Source organism: Capra hircus, chromosome 18 (assembly GCF_001704415.2).
Source record: "Capra hircus breed San Clemente chromosome 18, ASM170441v1, whole genome shotgun sequence".
NCBI classification, from domain to species: Eukaryota; Metazoa; Chordata; class Mammalia; order Artiodactyla; family Bovidae; genus Capra; species Capra hircus.
The window spans coordinates 36,126,299-36,145,459 of NC_030825.1; the positions used below are offsets into that span (position 1 = coordinate 36,126,299).

The 19,161-nt window shown below is 57.1% G+C and overlaps 2 protein-coding genes across 5 annotated transcripts; one reads left to right on the forward strand and one right to left on the reverse strand.

Annotated features, from left to right (window-relative positions):
• TMEM208 (transmembrane protein 208) lies at window positions 301-2,485 on the forward strand. 2 transcript variants are annotated; one of them, XM_005692133.3, is made up of 6 exons: window positions 304-418; window positions 852-947; window positions 1,437-1,496; window positions 1,579-1,715; window positions 2,019-2,103; window positions 2,203-2,485. In XM_005692133.3, the coding sequence occupies exons 1-6, from the start codon at window positions 413-415 to the stop codon at window positions 2,338-2,340; spliced, it is 522 nt and encodes a 173-aa protein (XP_005692190.1). In that variant the 5' UTR covers window positions 304-412; the 3' UTR covers window positions 2,341-2,485. The 2 variants fall into 2 exon arrangements, with proteins under 2 accessions (XP_017917629.1, XP_005692190.1); XM_018062140.1 differs by lacking the exon at window positions 852-947 and having other exon boundaries at window positions 301-418; window positions 2,203-2,483.
• FHOD1 (formin homology 2 domain containing 1) lies at window positions 2,601-19,014 on the reverse strand. Of its 3 annotated transcripts, XM_018062130.1 has the most exons (24): window positions 18,754-19,014; window positions 10,711-10,817; window positions 10,252-10,316; window positions 9,924-9,991; window positions 9,742-9,847; window positions 9,571-9,665; window positions 9,197-9,308; window positions 9,016-9,110; window positions 8,763-8,906; window positions 8,491-8,624; window positions 8,194-8,409; window positions 8,038-8,061; window positions 7,595-7,648; window positions 6,642-6,757; window positions 5,944-6,554; window positions 5,477-5,632; window positions 5,076-5,258; window positions 4,871-4,990; window positions 4,634-4,795; window positions 3,783-3,973; window positions 3,503-3,695; window positions 3,259-3,421; window positions 2,984-3,184; window positions 2,601-2,911 (listed from the first exon to the last, which is right to left on the reverse strand). In XM_018062130.1, the coding sequence occupies exons 1-24, from the start codon at window positions 18,952-18,954 to the stop codon at window positions 2,829-2,831; spliced, it is 3,600 nt and encodes a 1,199-aa protein (XP_017917619.1). In that variant the 5' UTR covers window positions 18,955-19,014; the 3' UTR covers window positions 2,601-2,828. The 3 variants fall into 3 exon arrangements, with proteins under 3 accessions (XP_017917619.1, XP_017917621.1, XP_017917620.1); XM_018062132.1 differs by lacking the exon at window positions 5,076-5,258; XM_018062131.1 differs by lacking the exons at window positions 7,595-7,648; window positions 8,038-8,061.

Sequence of the window (19,161 nt, forward strand, 5' to 3'; positions counted from 1 at the left end):
AAAGGCGGGGCCTGTACCCATAGCGTGCAGGTCCAGGGATCTCCCGGCCGGGTCGTTTCCGCCAGACGGGCGGGGCCGGGAGAGCTGTCTGAGAGCCCCTCCCCACAGCCTGGGACCCCGAGGGCGGGGCCTGTCCCGAGCTAGGCCTGAGGGCGGCCTCCTCTCACCTCCAGCGGCAGCGACTCCGCCATCGCATCCCTGCCGCCTCCGCCCCCGCGCAAGGCTTTCTGGGAAGTGTAGTCCTACCGACTCTAGAAGGCGGAGCTTGGGAAGGAAGTGGACCTCCAACTTCCGTCCCAGGTTTGACGTATTGGATCTGCACCGGAAGTGCCTGTGCTGCCGATGTGGTACCTACTGAGTGCGGTTTCGGTGTCTCTCCTTTCTTTCCTTGGTTGGATATTTGCGTCTCACTATGGCGGTAAGGAGGGCGAGTAGGGCGTGGTCCTCATGGCAAAGCGCTCCTGGGTCTGGGAGACTGAAATCAGAGGAAGGGCTTCAAGGGAAATGGGTCAATCCAATGGCCCCTTTCTGGAGGGGGGCGCCATCCAGTGGCCATCCAGGACCATACCAGAGCTAGTGCCAGAGAGGGCTGGGAGTCTGTAGCAGACAGTACTAGGGCTGCAGAGATCGAGGGGCCTGAGGGGCGATGGGAGTCGGTATCAAACAGTAGCAGGACTAGCTAGAGAGCTGAGGTGCTTGAGGCAGGAGAGCGTCAGCCCAGATCTGGTTTACTCCAGCAGAGGCCGGAGAGGGGCGCCAGTCAAGCACATTCAGCTAACCGAAATGGTGGGGCGGCTAAGGAAGGTCCTGACTCCTGAGAATTTTGGTAGTATCTCATTATCTCTCTGCAGCCCAAAGGAAAAGTGGGCACGAGAGGGAAGAAGCAGATATTTGAGGAGAACAAAGAGACCCTGAAGTTCTACCTGCGAATCATACTGGGGGCTAATGTAAGTGCCTCCCTCCTTGCTTTTGTGCCCACCCAAGGTTCCATAGTCCTCAGCTCTGTTTGGTGGGGTAGAGTGGTGGGGGTGTGTGACAGCCAAAGCTCCAGAAGAAAACTACAATTAAAAATAAGAGAGGGACTTCCCTGGTGGTCCAGTGGCTAAGACTCCCTAGATGCCATATGCTAAAATTAAGACCGAGTGCAGCCAAATAAATGAGAAAGAATCCTGGTGCAGAGAAAGTGCTGAATAGTCAAAACGAAAAACAAAAGCAAAATGAGGGTGTGAGTCTCAAATGGACTTGAGCCTTTCCCATTTTAAATGCACAGGGGCTTCTTTCCTGTGTCAGGGGTGTCTGTATATTCTGGGAGCAGATCTCTTCCCCCAACCCTGTAAGAAACAATTTGTTTCATCACCTGGTCCAGAGCTAGAGTCAAGGAAGGTCCATGGTTAAGTAAGCTTTTGATCCTAGCCTGATCCTGTGTCTGCTTACAGGCCATTTACTGTCTTGTGACCTTGGTCTTCTTCTACTCATCTGCCTCATTTTGGGCCTGGGTAAGTGTCCCCGATCCTGGGAAGTGGGTAAGCCCATAGGGTCAGTGGCTGCCCTTTTAACACCCCCATTCTTGTACCACAGATGGCCCTGGTCTTTAGTCTGGCAGTATACGGGGCCAGCTACCACTCTATGAGCTCGATGGCAAGGGCAGCCTTCTCTGAGGATGGGGCCCTGGTGGATGGTGGAATGGATCTCAACATGGAACAGGGCATGGCAGAGTGAGTGTCCCCCGCTGTCAGCCCAGGTGAGCAGCGCCAGGGCTGGGGTGCTGGGGCCCAGATAGCCCAAGACCCACAGCTGCCTGCAACTTGAAGCGGGTGGAAGGGAGTTGAACTAGGGCTCATCTCTTATTTTTATGTAAAAATTTTTGGCTGTGCTGCGCAGCTTGTGGGATCTTAGTTCCCCAACCAGGGATTGAACCCAGGCCTTCAGCAGTGAAAGCATGGAATCCTAACCACTGGACCACCAGGGAATTCCCCAGCTACTATTTTTGGCCCTTGCAGCTTCCCTTCTCTCCACAGGCACCTTAAAGATGTGATCCTACTGACAGCTATTGTGCAGGTGCTCAGCTGCTTCTCCCTCTACATCTGGTCCTTCTGGCTCCTGGTACGTGGGTTGCGGGGCTCCTGAGGAGGAGCTGGAGCATCTAAGCCTTCTCTTCTTTCATTTCCTGCACCTGGCTTCAAGTTACCTTTTTTCTTCTAGGCTCCAGGCAGAGCTCTTTACCTCCTGTGGGTCAATGTCCTGGGCCCCTGGTTCACAGCGGACAGTGGCGCCCCAGCACCAGAGCACAATGAGAAACGGCAGCGCCGACAGGAGCGGCGGCAGATGAAGCGGTTATAGCCACTGACATTATGGCCCCAGGTTTCTGAGCCCTGGGTGGCTCTATCAGGCCATGTGGTCCCCATGCCAGGAGCAGTGAGGGCCTAGTCCAGGGGCCAAAAGCAGTCTAGAGTATAGGATTGTTGAATAAATGGCTTATAATGTGGCTAATGGCTTTGTGGGTGATAATAAGAGAGATAAGGCAGGAACAGCCAATTCTTTGGAATTTTCTTTTCTGCTACAGGCCCAGCGTGGTGGGTTCCTTGAAGGAAGAAAAAGACTTGATTGGCTAGGAAAACTTTATTATGCTCCATGCATCCAGGGAGCTCACACATGCACACGCACACCCACACAGGGCACACATAGCTAATACTGCTCACGGCACTGGCCACGGGCCCAGAGTGGCCCTAGAGTTGAGAAGAGGCCCAGCATTCTGCTTTGGTGCCTCCTCACTGTAGTCTCCTGCACTGTGGGCTGTGGCCCAGATAGGTGTTCTGGAGGCAGCACCTTCACACTTCCAGGCCAGGACCCTTGCTCAGTCCAAGTGCCTGTACCAGATCCTCTCCCAGCCCGCTCTTCAGCGTCCGTCTCACTGCAAGACAGAGCAGGGTTGGTGGGGCTTGATGGGGTTAAGGTGGGCAGCGGGCATGTGGGGAATACTCACAAGACTTGCGGTTGCCACGGGAACGCTTGCGTTCCCTAGCAGCTAAGGCACGGGGGCTGCTCTTGGTCACTGACTGCACCAGCAGGTCCATGATCTCATCTGAAGTGTCACTGGGTAAACTGGAGCCTGGAGGTTCTTCCAGGGGTACAGTGGAGGGCCCCACTGCTGTAGGCATGACTGGGGAGCTGCTCTGGCCCATGCCTGTGGGAGCCAGGTAAAAAGGTCAGGCCAGAGTGGCCCCAAAGCCCACTGCCCCCAGCAGCCATTGGTCCTACCTCTGCTGCGACGGCCATGTGTGGCATCCTCAGGCTTGCTGGCCAGCAGACTCTTCATGGTGGCATGACTATCAGCATCACCTTCTCCCAGCCCACTGCTCACAGCCACAGGGACAGATGGCTTGCTGGGGGTTTCCCCAGCCACACCCGAGAACTTCTCTGTCTAGAGAGGGGAAAGGGGGTGAATGGAGTGTAGAAGAAGAAAACCACGGCGGTGGCAGTCAAGATCGGAAGGCACACCCACCTCAGTGATCATACGTCCCCGGGTCTTGTTGCGCTCACGATACGTGGCCCGCTTCTGCTGCTGCTGCAGCACCCGGTCCCGGCAGGTCCGATATTCCAGTGCAAACTCCCGCAGCGTGTGGCAGAACTGCATGATGCGGACCTCACGGGCTGCCTCTGCCGTGTACCCCAGGTACAGCAGGAAGGCGTGGAACCTAGGTGGGTAGAATGGGGAGGAGGGCTGAGTCCTGCTTGGGGTCTGAGGGATGGTGGTGGCAGTCCCGCCTCTGCAATGCCCCCACCTGTTGCAGACACGGCGGTGCACAATCCTCAGCATGGCAACACGGCGGGTACAGTGAGCCAGGAAGTGGGTGAGGCGGGCACGCAGGGCTGGAGCCAGCTCATGCTTGGCCAGGCTCCGCAGGCTGTCTTCAGCTGCCCGGCTCCGGCGTTCCAGCTGCCCCAGGTTCTCAGTCAGCTGCTCAAAGTCCACCTGGAAAAGCAGGGGGTAAATATGCAGTCCCCCTACAGAAAGACACTGCCTGAGGCTGCCTCTGTGCTGGGATGGTCAGCCTGGACCTTGAGCAAACAGCAGATCCAACCCCCGCCCTCCAAAAGCTCACAGTCTCGTGCAAGAGACCAGCAAGTCCGTGTGATATAGTAGGGAATAGAGGTTTCTTGGGATAGTGCAAGTGTTAGCTGCTCAGTCATGTCTAACTCTTTTTGACCCCATGGACTGTAGCCCACCAGGCTCCTCTGTCCATGGAATTCTCCAGGCAAGACTACTGGAGTGGGTTGCTATTCCCTCCTCCAGGGGATCTTCCTGACCCAGGGGTCAAACCTGGGTCTCCTGCATTGCGGCCAAATTCTTTACCATCTGAGCCACCAGGGAAGCCCCTTCTTGGGATAAGTGGCAGCTAAACAGACCCAAAACTGAGTCGGTGTAGGCAGGCCAAGAGAATAGTGTTTCTGGCAGAGGACAGAGCCCACACGCAAGCCCAGAGCCTGAGCAAGCCCTGGCCCGGCAGCCCACTTGGAGGGAGGGAGAGGAGCGGTGCCCCTCGCCATGGCCAGCCTTAGTTGGGCCTGTAGGGTGCTGACCTTGGCGCAGCGGGCCAGGGCAGGGATCTCTGAGCAGAGGGCAGGTGCTGACCTTGGCGCAGCGGGCCAGGGCGGGGATCTCCGAGTAGAGGTCAGAGGAGTCGGGCCGGGCCTGCAGCACCAGGGCGCAGAGGTGGTGCAGCAGGGGCTGGCGGCGCACTGTGTCCTTCACTTCTGACACCTTCTCCAGGTAGCTCAGCTCAAAGCCGCTGCTCTGAAACGACCCATCTGAGCCTGGGCCCGGGCGGCTCCAGAGTCCTGTCCTCACCCCCACAGGCTCTCAACTCACCTGGGAGCCATTGAGAAAGTTGCCCACAGCCAGCAGGGTGGCCAGGATGCAGCGGAACGTGGCATTTTGCACCAGTTGTTCCATGCCCACTTTCAGGTCGAACAGTGGCTCTGCAATTTCCTGGCAGGGGAGATCAGGGACTCAGACTACACAGTCACCATGCTCCCATGTCCCTACTGCCTGTCCCATCCTGTGACCCAAGTACCCGCTCCATGCTGTCATAATCCAGTTTGAAGGCCCAGAGCTGTAGGCGGGCAGCCAGGCCCCCGATGGAGGCGAGAGTCATCAGGAAATTCTCGGCTGGGCCCAAGGGTATGTCGGGATTGGCCAGCTGGGCCTCCTCGATCTTCTGCCGCTCCTCCTCCGTGGGCATCATGGTCAGTAGCTTCTGAGAATGCACCCACCGCCCCGCAGAGGCCACTCAGTGCTGGCCTGAGGCCTTGGGTATTGACCTTGACTCCTCCCTAGGTCATCTGGGGCAGTCTCAGAGTCTGAAGACTGCTCTGCAGAAATGCCAAGCCCATGCCCACCACTGGAGGGGCAGGAAGTGGCCACCAACCAAAGGAGAGGGCCCAGCTCCCCACACCCCTCACTGTGTATCCCTACCTCGATGCCATCCTTGCTTACGGCAAACTCATCAAAGTTGAGCAGGGCGGCCTTGATCACGTGCACAGGAGGCAGTGTGGTTAGGCCGATGTTGATGGCATTGCTGCGCTTGGGGTCCAGCACTGTGGTCATTGTACGGCGGCCCTCACCAGCTTTCTTTGACATTGGGGGAAGGGCAGTATAAGATTGGGAAAGGGTCTAACTGGGGCAACAACCTAAGAGGGCACACCAAGGCCCCACTCTCAGTAGCCCAAATGGTGCAATTACCCCACAGCCAGGGCTGTGGGATGTGCAATGCCTTAGGATGGGCTTAGATGCTAGTTAGGGATGGGCTAAACCCTCACTGAAGGACCTCAGACAAGTCCCTCCTCCTTTCTTTGCCTTAGTTTCCCCCGCAGTTCAGACCTTTGAGCTCTGGCTCCCTCCCCTCTCCCCTGGGGTTACCCTGCAGATGAGGGTGTGCTTACCTTGGAAGGCAACACGTCCTTGGCTCGGGACTCAAACAGGTGTTCTAGCCGGGCTGTATCCACCGAGACAGGCTCTAGTGAGGCCCACAGGGTGGGGCTGGGCCCAAAGTGACTGCCAGAGCCTCCACGGACTCCAGCCAACTTTAGCTCCCGCCAGAAGAGTTTTACTGTTTTCCTCTTGGTGGGGAGGGCAGGGCCATCAGGTGCTGAGTGGGGAAGAGGGGCAGCAGGGGGTGGGGGTGGGGCTGGTGGGAAGGGGCTTTTGAGGGGTGGGGGAGGTGGAGGCGGAGGAGGTGAGAGGCTTCCAGACAACAGGGGTGGTGGGGGCGGTGGGGGTGGGATCCCTTTCTCCGCCTCCACAGGCTCCACGTTTAGCATGTCCTGGTCTTCATCCTCCCCCAGATCTGAGAAGTCCAGGTCCCCAATGCAGAGCCTGGGTACACGGGCAGGGAGCTCCCACACAGGCTCAGCCTTGGGGCTTGGTGGGGCCAATGGCTCCCTGGGCTCTGGCTCAAGGCTCTGCTGGGCACGCAGCAGGATTCGGGGGGCAGCACTCTGGGGTGTCCTGGGTGCAGGGGTGGGTTCCTGAGAGTGCCTTGATTCTCGGGTGTCTAGACAAAGGGAAGCAGCTGTCAATGTCATGTCTTCTCTAGAGCAACAGGGCAACGTGGGTGGATACTGCCCACCCACCTACTCACCTGGACGCCCATCCATATCATCGGGCATGGCTCCAGCCAATGTTTCTGCCCGGCCCTGGGCCAGCGCAGCCTGCTTTTCTGTTTCTGCTGCTGCTACATTCTCCAGGAACCGGGCTCTGGGGGGAGGAACTTGTCAGTGAAGGTGTCTGACATACCCCAGCCCAGGGTGGTGAGCATGCCTTGCTAGGCCCCTGGGCACTGCCTCTACTTGCAGGCACACACAGACACACAGGGAACAGTCCATGCGCTGAGCAGACCAGGACCTGCCCACGGCCAGTCCCCATTCAGTCTTCCACATTTGGGGAGGTCACTACCAACCCAGTACTCCTAGGTCAACAAATGGGAAAAGTTCTACGTGACATCTAACTTGTAATCTTGCTGTTGTTCATGCTCACTGTTCTGATTCTAGACAAGGACCCTTAGAGCAGGGGAAGGGGCTAGCTGTCCCAGTGGCCACACTAGGCTGTCCCTCCCTTGGCAGCTTCCAAGAGCCATGACCAATGCCAGGAAAGGGGCCTGGTAAATGACAGGCACTCAGTTTATGCTGACATAATGAAGGTGATCCCATCTCTTTTGGCCCCTCCAGCCTCTGCTGGCACTCAAGTCTCTGTCCTGCCCTTAGACAGAGGTTGCTCCTCCACCTCTGCACAACGTAGCACCCTCGGTCCCTCCCAGCACTAATGCTGGGCTGAGGATCCAGAATTGGCTCCAGGTTGGGAATTCACATCCTCATCACTGGTCAAAGCTGTTAAGGTGCCACAGTTAAAGCACAGGGACCTCTATGACCCCAGTGAGCTGTTTTCCAGTGCTTAGTCCTTGGGTATCTGAGGAGGCATAAGTCTGAGAGAGCCCCCCAGCTCTGGCTGCATCAGGCACATGGAACCCCCGCTGGGGGAAGCAATGCTGAAGCCCTGAGCACATGGCAGGCCTGGCAGGCTGGCCTCTGTACTTACTCCAGCCTGGCCTCCCCAGTAGGGACCTGGGGGACAGGTGGGCTCTCAGGGGCCCTGGGTGGGGGGGGATGAGAGGAAGAAATGGTAATTGTGGTGCCTGCTCCACCCCACAGAGCCCAGTTGCTCACACCCACACAGAGCTGGGCAGTGATATCAGGGGTCCCTTCCCAGTAACAATGGGAATAGGAGGGAGTGGGGTAGGCGTGATGCGGGGAAACTGGAAATGGAGAGGAGAGACGGACATGACGCAGGACAGGGTGCAGTAAAAGACAAACACAGCGAAATGAGAGAGTCACAGACAGTGACAGAGAAACTGAGACAGAAGAGGGTAGAGAGACAGATGACATTGACAATACAGGTGGAATGCCAGAAAGAGATGAAGAAAAGACGCAGAAGGACGAGGTCCAGTCAGAGCCGAACCCCACCCCCCGGCAGTCACTTACCAAACAGGAGCAGTTTGGTGAAGTCTGGAAAGAAAGAGAAAGCACGCGTTTGGCAGAGAAGTTCGGGCAGAGGAGGCGGAGGGCCCGCGGAGGGGCGCAGAGATGAGGGACAGTTGGAGAGAAGACTCCCGCGACAGCCTGTATCTCCCTACTTACTTGTAGACGCTCCTCTCACAAGAGCTGTCGGATGAGGGCGCCACGGAGATGGTCGGAAAGAGGCTCAAGGTGCTATGGAGGCCAGAGGCAGGGCCCAAGGGGCTGGAGGCGGGGCTTGGAGGTGGGGCGGGGCCTACGGGGCTGGAGGTGGGGCTGGTCAGCAGGACCGGGCTGGTGGTGGAGGTGGAGACGACCGGAGAGGCGGGGCCTGTGGAGCTGGAGTTGTGGCCTGTCAGGAGGCGGGGCTACTCCTAGCTGATCCACCCCTCCCCAGGCGCCGAGGTAGCTTGTTCTTACCCAGGCTCCGGGGAGCGCACTTCTAGAGATCGACGGCTCCTCTTGCCGTCTTCTGAGGAAGGTTTTCGGCGGGTGGTGCGCCGCCCACCTGTGACGGCTTCTTCGAGGTCTCCATCCTCCAACCGCAGGGCGTTCTAGCAGAGTTGGGCCCAGAAGGGAGTGGCTGAGGCCCAAGTCGATGGAGTGGGGCCCTGGATAATGGCGCCCCGTCTCTTTCCTCCCCTTCAGCCCCTCCTTCCCCTCCTCTCTCCGGCCCTGATGGCCCAGCCCACCTCGTAGAGTACAAGTTGGGCTCGCAGGTCGACGTCAGTGCCCGCCTTGCTCAAGTGGCGCTGGACCAGTGCTTCCATGCCCTGCTGCTCCAGCGCATCCGTCACGTCGTAGAAGGAGTCCTGGTCCGGGAGGGCTCCCAGAGTCTGGAGGGTGGGGATAGGAGGGCAAGGCTGAAGCTGATGCGGATCAGAGGACAAGAGACTGAGCGGCCCAGGATGGCCCTGGGTTCCCCCTTGGCTCCCCACATCCCACCTTGTTGATGAGGGTGACAGTGTACACCAGCAGCTCGGGGTCAGCGCCGTTCTTCTCCTCCAGGATGGACACCAAATTGGCCCACGGAGGAGCACCTGCCACCCAGAAAGGGGAGAGGTCATGTGGGAACAAGTAGGAGAGAGGGTTCCCAGCGCTGGAGGAGGGAGGGACAGTCTCTGACCCGTGGTGCTGGCCACAGAGTTGACTGCACGGATGAACAGCGGTGCGTTGCTCTCAGAGTATTCCACGAACACCAGCAGCAGTTTCAGGGCTGTCTTCACCACCAAGCGGGACTGGAGGGAGGGGTCACCACGTGTGAGTGGGGCTGGGACCAGACCTGTGCTGGCTCCTGGTGGGGAGGGGAAAGGGCTCCGGGGGCTGGACCCAGAGAGGACAGTCTAAGCAGAAAGAGCCATCTCTAGGACCAGGTGTTGAACTGCCTTTGAGGCTTAGAGGGGCCACAGACCCACTCCATTCCATCCCACTTTGCTGAGGAAACTAAGGGCCATAGAGGCAGTAGGAAAAGGGTGCTTGGCTGGGTGGAAAGCCACTTACCAGGCTGGCACACAGCGTGTACAGCCACTGCACGGTCTCAGTGTGGGCCACCACCCCCAGCATCCCATCCACAAACAGCATCAGCTGGCCTAGGGCTGGGGACACAGGGACAAGAAGAGGTCAGGAAGGGGTCACTGATGGCAGGGATCACGGGAGAGGGGTGGGGCTAACCTCGGAGGATGTAGCTCTGGTAGTTGTGGTCAGCAGCGGCGCCCACACGGATCAGGCAACTCAGCCCCTCAGAGTGTACGAATTCAGGCACCAGGTCCTTGTCCTCCTGGGGGCACCAAGGGGAGTTTAGGGGGGTGGGGCTGGGCCTGGATGCCCACTCCCGGCCCACCTCTGAGCCTCACCTGGAAGATCTGCTTTAGTGAGAAGAGGGAGCGGCGGAGCTCAGGGCCACTGGAGCCATACAACTTTTCTGCAAGGGGTAGGTGTGCATGGAAATCTCAAGGGGACACAACCACAACTCCCCAACTCTGGGCAGCACCTATCACAGTCTAGCAGCTGCCCTGGCCCTGGGAGAAGGGGTCAGGACAGGAATAGGAGGGGAAACATCCCGCCTCTCATCTGTCCTGTCCACTGTCCAGCACAGGCCTGAAAGAAACTGAGCCAACTGGGAAGCGGGGTGTATGAGGGGGGGTATAATTGCTGGATATGCTGATATCCTCACACACTCACCTAAGATGGCATTGACCCTCACGGAGAGCTGGGTCCGCAGGATCAGAGTAGGCTTCCGCCCTTTGCTGGAATCAAGGAGCCCAGTGAGCAGTTCTCAGCGCTTTCCTTGAGGTCCCTCCATCCATGCCAAGGCAGCCAAAGACCTCCCCGCATGCCAACCCTGGCCCAGCTCCTTCCTCGCCAGCTGCTTTTCCGAGCCCAGGGGTTGTCCAGATAGGAGGGTTTGTGCAAACGCAGGCATCTCAGTTATGTGGGTGAGCCCCCACTCCCATCCCAGGCAGCAGGTAACACTGGCCAGGCCTTGGGATTCCCCTGGCACGGTTCCCCTGGGCAGCAGGAAGTGACCCACAGCCCTGGCTAGAGATCAGGTGTCTTGGCCGCTGACCCCTGAGCCAGCCCCTTCAGCATGGCAGCAAGGGTGGGAGCCAGCCTTGCCTTCCTGACCCCATCCGCTCTGACCTGATCTCTTCAAAGAAGCCCTCCAACATCTCCCGCTGCTCTTCCAGGGACAGCTCAGGGTCCAGGTAATATCCAGATGGAGACACTTGCAGGGCACAGTCCTCGAGCTGGGGGCAAAGGGACCAGCTGTCAGGGCTGGGGAAGAGGTGGCAGGGGTATGCATGGAGACCCCATGACCTCCTATCTCCCCACCCAGGGTACTGGCAGAGGCCTGCACTGCAGCTACGCATTCCCTGAGCAGTCAGTTCTGTTCTCTTGGGCCTACTAGGTGCAAAACCCATGCAAAGAGCTTTCTTGTGGCTCACACCTACCCCAATTTTTTAGGTTTCTGATTAGATAATGCTTTTTTGGGGCTGTGCCCGTGCAGCTTGCAGAATCTTAGTTCCCTGATCAGAGTCTGAACTTGCACTCTCGGCAGTGAAAACGCAGAGTCCTAACCACTGAACCACCAGGGAATTCTCAGATAATGCCTTTTTGCAAAGCCTTCTTGGACTCCTCTAGCCATTGCTATGCAAATCCCTCCAGCCCTTTTGTGGACCCTCCTCTGAGGCCTTCCACATGGCATCAGCACATCCTAGGCACTAGGATCCCTCCCCACTGTCAGTACTCGAGTCCAGGCACCATGTCTGTCTTGTCCATATGACATCTGCAGAGCCTAGCACACATCTGGGGCACAGCAAATGCTCCCTAAATGGTTGTTGAGCTAATGCACGTGAATGAGGAAGGGGGATGGAGACAAGATAGGAGGAAGTTCCTGCCTTCAAGGAAGTTCACAGCTCTGTGTGGTGATAAGTTGCAGCCACAAGCATTCAAGTCCAAGGATAAAATGTTAAGAATGTTGGGAGAAAAAAAAAAAAGAATGCTGAGAGGTGCAAACCTAGCTCAGGGAGGGATGAGTGTCACTCCAAGTCAAGACAGTGAGAAGAAGGGCTCCCAGTCCCTCCAGGCCTGAGGGTCTTTCTCTATCCCCAAACAGTCCCCACAGTTCAGTTCAGTTGCTCAGCTGATGCAAAGACTCAGACAGTCCCCACGGTCCTAGCTAAACCTCAAAGGCCTCCAGGAGGCCTACTGAGCACCAGATTTTAGGGTGTAACTCAGTCAGCCTACTGAGGGCTGCCCTGGTGGCTCAGATGATAAAGAATTCATCTGCTATACAGGAGACCTGGGTTCGATTCCTGGGTCGGGACGATTCCCTGGAGAAGGAGATGGCAACCCACTACAATATTCTTGCCTGGAGAATTCCATGGACAGAGGAGCCTGGCAGGCTACAGTCTATGGGGTGGCGAAGAGTTGGACATGACTGAGCGACTAACACTTTCACTTTCACAGTCAGCCTGTAGTGGGTCCCTGGAACCTGAAGTGTAACAAGAAAGTACATGCTTTATCCATGAGTTCACTGCCCATGCCTCCCACCCACCTGAGCCTCTCCACACAATTACCACTGCGACTACTACCACCACCACCAGGCAGGGGCAGGAGCCGGACTCCCTTAACCCCATGGGACCGAGGGCAGCTGGAAGCCTTGGGCTGGAAGCTTGGCCCCTTGAGAAATGCTGGTAGAGAAGCCTAGTGAGGTGACTCTGGACAGTCTGAGGGCAGCACCGTGCCTCTCATCACCTCCTCCACAGCACCATGCCAGTGTGCAGGGCTCAGCTAAGTTCTCTTGACTTGAGAGGCCCAGGGAAAGCCCACCTCTGGAGAGGCAGGGCGTCTTCTGGTCTCCATCTTACTGGACAAGTCAACCTCAACATGTGCCCTGTTGTCCTGTCAGCCCTGCCCTTCTCTGGACCCAGCCCAAGGCTTCCAGCTGCCCTCGGTCCCATGGGGTTAAGGGAGTCCGGCTCCCGCCCCTGTCCTGCCTCTGCTGAGTATTCTTGCTCATGCCTGAGAGCCTGACCCGGCTCCTTCCTGGCAGTTCAGCCTGTAAGGCCCTTGGGTGACACCCCCCTTCCCTGGGTTCCTGCGTGGGACATGGGACATAGGACAAACACTCCAGCCTGTTCTGTCCCACTTCCTGCTTGGCTGCCTGCCCTCCCCTGGGCAGGCCTGGCCTCTCTCCCCTCCCTGGGAGCAGAGTCATCCTCTCCAGGGCCTACTGGGAATGGGCCCTGCTATAGAGAGGCAAGGCTCCAGGGCTGAGGTACTTTGTCTGGGGCCAGCTCAGCTGAGGGCAGTCCCACATTTCTCCTGATCCCTCTTCCCACACAGTGACTCAGCAGCCACCCTACTCCACCCCCAGCCAGGCACAGCCATATCTCCTTCCACTTTGGACTGGAAGACTCTGGGACCCCAAAGCCACAACCCCCGCTCAGAGATCCCTCAAATCACACACATGTAGAAGAGCTCATTCATTCAAATATTTATGAACCTGGCTGGTTTTACGTGCTCAGGACACACCAGGAAATAAGCTACTCCCTCTGCCTTCCCTGTCTTCCAACTCTGTTTGGGAGGTAGGCAGGTTTGACTCAGAAAAAGGTCACAAATAAATGCAGAAGCACAGCCTCGGGTGCTGAGAGGAGACTGTGAAGGTAAACACTGGAGGGGTGAGCAGATTATGCCTGGTAGCAGCTCACACAGCCAAGTATATGGTCAGGCAGGGTGTACACACACACACATACACATGCTACTGGCTGTGCACAGGTGAGCACACCCACAGAATGCTCTCTTCCCCTCCTTCAGGCCCACATCCAGGATCTAATTCTGTGAGTTGAGAATGGCCCTTTCCTTTCAGAACCCCTGGGATGCCCACGTCCCTTTGGGGCAGGGTCCTGAAGACTGAATGCTCCAGTACCCTCCGCCTCCTCAGATGAGCCCCTTTCTCTCTGTGATGGTAGCCATGGCTCTTCCAGCCACTTTGCCTGTCTTATCCTGCCTAGGCCCCAGTTCTTGGGGGGAGGTCCAGAGCCTCTAGGATGATTCCTGCCCCTCGCCTCCACTTCTAGCTGTCTGTTCTGAGGAGATGGAGTGGGGGGGGGCGGGATCAGGCAAGCTGCAAAGAGCGGAGACTTCCTGCCAGCTGGGTGCTGCTTGTCCCTCACAGCCCTGGCCCCTTCCTGGGGTCACCCTTCTGAGCACCAACCCTCTGGGCCTTGTTTCTTGCACCCTGGGGCTGGGCCAGCCTGGAGGCAGCCCAAACTCTGGTCCCTGCTGACAGTGCTTGGGGTCAGCACAGGCCCATATCTCGGATTGCCTCCAGGCTCTTGTCTTCCTCATTTCTCTGATGTTTGCCTTGGGGTGGAGGCTCCCAGCTCTAGCTCATTTTTCTCTATTTATTTGCTTATTCTTACTGAGATGTTGATTTTACAATATTGTATAAGTTTCAGGTGTACAATGTAGTAATCCACAATTTGTAAAGATTATACTTGGGAATTCCTTGGTGGTCCAGTGGTTAGGACTCCAAGCTTTCACTACCGAGGGCCCCAGTTCAACCACTGGTCATCCCATAAGCCGCGTGGTACAGCCAAAATTAAAAAAAAAAAAAGATTTAGTTATTCTAAAATACTAGCTATATTCCCTGTGCTGTACTATCTATTCTTGCACATGCAAGCATGCATGCTCAGTCACTCAGTTATGTCTGACACTTTGCAACCCTATGGACTGTAGCCCGCCAAGCTCCTCAGTCCATGGGATTCTCCAGGCAAAAATACTAGAGTGGGTTGCCATGCCCTCCTCCAGCGGATCTTCCTGACTCAGGGATCAAACCCAGGTCTCCTGGATTACAGGCGGATTCTTTACCATCTGAGCCATTGAGGAAGCCTTTGTAACTTATTTTATATATAGCAACTTATACCTCTTAATCTCCTACCTCTGTCTTGCCCATTTTTCTCTTCATTCCTTGGACTCAGGCTTTTCTGGCAGCTCAAACCAACTTGTCACATGTGGTTTTATATTCAGGGGCAAGCTTAGGGGACCATGGTATCTACTCCCCAATATTTTTCATAACAGTATAATTGGGTGAGAATGCCAGGGGCAAGGAAGATGGAGAAAAATGAAGAATTACATGCTGAAGGATTCTTGTTTTAGGAAATAATTTAACTATCTGTTTCTTCTCCTTTCCTAATACCCTGTGTTCTGACGTTTTCTATTTTAATTTGTTAATATGGTGTATCACATGATTGATTTGTGAAGAATTCTTGCATCCCTGGGGAAAAATCCACTTGATTGTGGTGCATGATCCTTTATTGTGTTGTTGGATTCTATCTGATAGCATTTTGTTGAGGATTTTAGCATCTATGTTCATCAGCAATACTGACCTGTAATTCTCTTTCCTCCCTTTTATCTTGGGTCTCCAATTGGACTTTGGCTTCCTGAATGAGATGACATGAATGGGCCTTGAGGGTGGGAGCCCGCATTTGTTATGCCTTCTCTGTGCTACATACTGGGCTGCCTGGTGCCTTGATTCTCCTGATAATCCTTCTATAGGTGAGGAAACCAAGGCTCAGAAATTCTGTGAATTTGCCCCAGGTTGCACAATCAGGAATGGGACCAGGGCTCCCTGAACTGATCTTGGGTTCATGGACTTTGGAAATGCTCCAGGGAATCCTGGGCGGGAGGTGGAGTGAGGGCTGGGGCCTGTGGGGTTGCCAAGGGCTGGAGAATGCCCCTCAGCTTTCTGAACTGTGCAAATACCCCAAACTGGTCCTCCCAGTTCCGGCAAGGGAACACAAATGAACACACGCACATCATACCTGCTGGGGTAACAGAGCCAACTTCTGTCAGGACCAAGTTCATGGGGTCCCTTACCAGGCTGCAGCCCAGAATGAACAGCAAATTGGACATGCTGGCCCCAGGGAAAGCTTGGGGGAGACCATGACTCATGCTCACATCACATCTTCTACAGTCTCCCAAAGAGATCTCCAAAGGGCTCAGCTGATCACCAGAGGACCCCATCTTATTAAGAATCCTCTGGGACCCTGCCACATGGTCCCTGTCCCAGAAGGTCAGGTTCACACTTTAGCCCCTTTGCCACAGCTCTTCCTGAGGGGTAAACTGAGGCTGGAGTAGGGAGGGGCAAGGTCAGGAAACAAGTACACCTGCTCCCCTGCAATATTTAGCCACAGCTGGGAAAACAAAGTTGCTGGGAATAAACAGATTTCTAGGGTCATCTCTGCTGCTAGGAATGGGGGCTCCTTTGGCCTTTGCATCAGGGTCAGAGCAGTACCCAGGTCCCTCTGCCTGGAGCCCAGGGAGAAGGAAGTCTGTGCCATCCCAGATGTGGCAGGGCCTTGGGATATCAGGGAGGGGCTCCGGAGGCAGGCCCAGAAGGGCAAAGGGTAGCAAGGAGGGTGGGACTGGGCAGCTTTGGGTAAAGAAGATGAGGCAGGACCAGAGGGCTAGGTTCTCCTTTAGGGCAGGGGCCCCTGTCTCCAGACAGATCCCCTGAGTTCCCCTGGGGACACTACACATGACCCAAGGCACTGCCCGGACACACCCCCACCCTCCACCTCCCAAGGGCCAGGAGATGAGTCAGAGGCAGAGGCTGTGGCCAGGAGCTTCCTCCTAGACTGGGAGGAAATGAGCAAGGCCTTCTCAGACCTGAAAACTGAACATTTAAAAAGGAAGCCCTCCTCGGGGAACTCTATAGGCTAGCCACAGCCCAATGGGGTGTGTGGGGTGGAGCCCTAGAGAGAAAGTGGGTTGGGCCTCTGTACTTTCCCAGGGATTGGGCAGGGTCTGCAGGGTTGAAGGGGGTCAGTGCCCAGAGTTGGGGGGATAGGGGTAGAGGTCACTTGGCTGTGAACTGTTCTGCTGGACAACTGTGCAAAGGATGAAGCAGTAAGCCTCTTATTTTTGCTCTACAGCCTGGGATGGGGAGGTCTGGGTTTTGGGGCCACCTCTCCCCTCTAGAGAGCTGTGGAAGCAGGCCTGAGTCATGTCTGTGCCCCTGGGGCAGCACTTCCAGGACTAGCGGAGGGACCAGTTGTTGACAGTTCCTACAAGGAGGAGCCCTGCTCTCTGATGTCCCTGCCCCTACCCTATTCTCAGCCCTTCTTCCTCTGGCCTTCTATTCTGGGGCTGTGGTCACAGTTTATATTTGGCATATACACATCACAGTGCATCTGACCATTCCTGGCAGAGATGCCAGCCCCAGGGAGTCCTGGCCCCAGGCACAGTGGTAACCCAGTGTCCCGGCCCCTATCCTGCCTGTGGGGGATATGGCAGTCCTCAGGTAGACCAGGTGGGAAATCATGAAAGTGGGGAGATCAGAAAGGACTGAGGTGGGGGTTACTTAACATATTATCCTGGTGCTTCCTTCCCAGGTGGAGCAGTGGTAAAAGAATCCACCTGCCAATGCAGGATACACAAGAGATGAGGGTTTGATCCCAGGGTCAGGAAGATCCCCTAGAGTACGAAAACGGCAACCTGTTTTAGTATTCCTGCCTAGAAAATGCCATGGACGGAGGAGCCTGGCAAGCTACAATCCAAGTGGTCGCAAAGAGCTGGACACAAGTGAGCACACACACACAAAATATTAATCCCAGTTCTCAGCTAGGGAGCAGAGAACAGAGGGCAGAGCACCTGGTGAGGCGGTGGTGGTGATGGGTCCCTAAATGAGAGGGAGAGGTAAGGGGTAATGCTGATCCTCCCAAACTCACCCCTGACTGGAGAAGGGGTGTTAGGGCTAAGCTGTGTCCTCCAGGGGCGTGGGGTGGGGGTGGGGGGTGGGAGGAATACTATGTTCCCTGTCGTGCTCCAGGCTTATTTCAGTACTAGGAGTTCCAGAAGTCTGGAGGCAGGAACCTGGCCTCAGTTCAGCACCCTCCTCTCCCCAGCGCCCATTCTGAATGGGAGGTGGCTTCTGGCTGGAGGTGCTTCTTTTAGGTCCACTTCGGTATGCTCCTTTGAACAGGGCAGAACAAGGAGGGGTCACATCAAAAGTCTGGAGAGGGCAATGCGCTGCTATCTTCAATCCTTGTCCTTGAAGCCTGAGCTCTGCTCAGACACGCGCCACTCCCCAGGCCGAGTCTCAGCGCTTCTCCCGCCCGCGCTCAGAGGCGGGGCAGACCCGCAGAGCTAGGAATGCAGGCTGGGGGCCTGGCGCCTGGGGCACATTCCAGGGGAGACCCCAGGCCCGGGGGCAAGTTTGCGCAACTCGGCGCCCAGCTAAGCCTGGGAGCAAGGGAGGACACTTCCACCAAATCTCGCTTCACCACTTGGTGCCGACTGGCTGACGAGGCACCCCGGGAGGTGGTGGTGTGCCTCCCAGAGTCCTGGCCCGGAAACCGAGTGCGCCGGAAAGGGCTGCCTGCGGGGGGCTGAGCACGGCGAGCAGGAGGGGAGGTAGGGCGGGCCATTTGCAAAAGGGCCTCTCCCGGCACCGTGCACGAGTAGGCTCTGGGGTGCAGGCAAACTAGGGCAGGCCGACGGTTTAAAATTAGCCCGGCTCGCTACTTCCCTTCCAGCCCCCGGCCGGCGGCTGCTGCGGAGATGGTGGGGGCAGTGACTTAAAGGGCTTTTCTACCAGTGCAGCCTCCCGCGCTCAAGATGTCCCGGGCCAGGCCGCTTCCAGGGAACTCCCCTCACCCGGTGGTCTCACCTCCGCCGGCACTCCCTAGCGGGGCCTCACCCGGCACGGACCACACTCAATCCCGCAGGACCCAATCCTGCGTCAAGACACCTCTGGTGGCCCGCCCCCGGCCCGCCCCTCCTTGTGGTCCCGCCCCCACCTCACCTAAAGCAGGTGAAAGCTGGTCCATCCTCAGTTGCGTCTTCTAGGACCGCTACCACCCAAACGCCCACGCTACCCCCATGCAGAGCAGGCGGGCAGGGAGCGGACCCTGAGCGCCTCCCCAGGTGGGCCTCATTTCGAAGGGCAGCCTGGGTGCCGCAGAGTACAAGCTTTCATCTTCCTTCTTCAGTTTCCCTCAACTCGAAAGGCGTTTCCCACCGGCCGGGCAACCTGTACCTTGGGTCCCCAGCCTAAAACCTTCCCGGAGGAGCGCACCCGCTTGCTTCAGCCTCTCCTTGAGAGGCTCCCGAAAGCTTTCATAGAGCCGACCCTGAACCATCAGTAGCCCCCAATCTTTCTCCGGCTCCCCTCACCTTGAGCGGCGCCCCCAGCAGGCGGTGCAGGGCGGGTATCTGCGCGCCCAGAGGCAGCGCCCCGTCCAGGGTGCAGGTGGGGGCCCGGCGCGGCTCCGGGAAGTTGGCACATGCGAAAGGGTCGGTGTCCTCTAGGTACTGCACCCGCACGGTCACCAGTGATACAGGTTCCCCGTCCCCGCGGTCTTCCTCGCCCGCCATGGCTCCACCACTGGCTGCCTCCGGGCGGGTCCGGGCCGCGCCGCCGCTTCTACTCAACTAGTTCTCTATCTAGGCGGGGCCCGGCAGGACGCCGAGGGAGAGGGGCGGGGCCAGACGGAGGCGGGGCCGAAGAGGGGGGGGAGCCAATACTAGTCTCTGGACGCGCGGGGTCGGGGGCAGTACTGCGGTTGGTGGAGCTTGCAGCCA

Bases quoted from the DNA above. Each gene is read 5' to 3' on its own strand.
- TMEM208 (XM_005692133.3), top strand. The intron at 948-1,436 runs GTAAGTGCCTCC...GTCTGCTTACAG, and splicing joins GAATCATACTGGGGGCTAAT to GCCATTTACTGTCTTGTGAC. The intron at 2,104-2,202 runs GTACGTGGGTTG...TTTTTCTTCTAG, and splicing joins TCTGGTCCTTCTGGCTCCTG to GCTCCAGGCAGAGCTCTTTA.
- FHOD1 (XM_018062130.1), bottom strand. From the start codon at position 18,954: ATGGCGGGCGAGGAAGACCGCGGGGACGGGGAACCTGTATCACTGGTG. The intron at 7,649-8,037 runs GTAAGTGACTGC...CCCCCCACCCAG, and splicing joins CACCAAACTGCTCCTGTTTG to GGCCCCTGAGAGCCCACCTG. The intron at 3,696-3,782 runs GTGGGGGCATTG...CTACCCACCTAG, and splicing joins CACCGCCGTGTCTGCAACAG to GTTCCACGCCTTCCTGCTGT.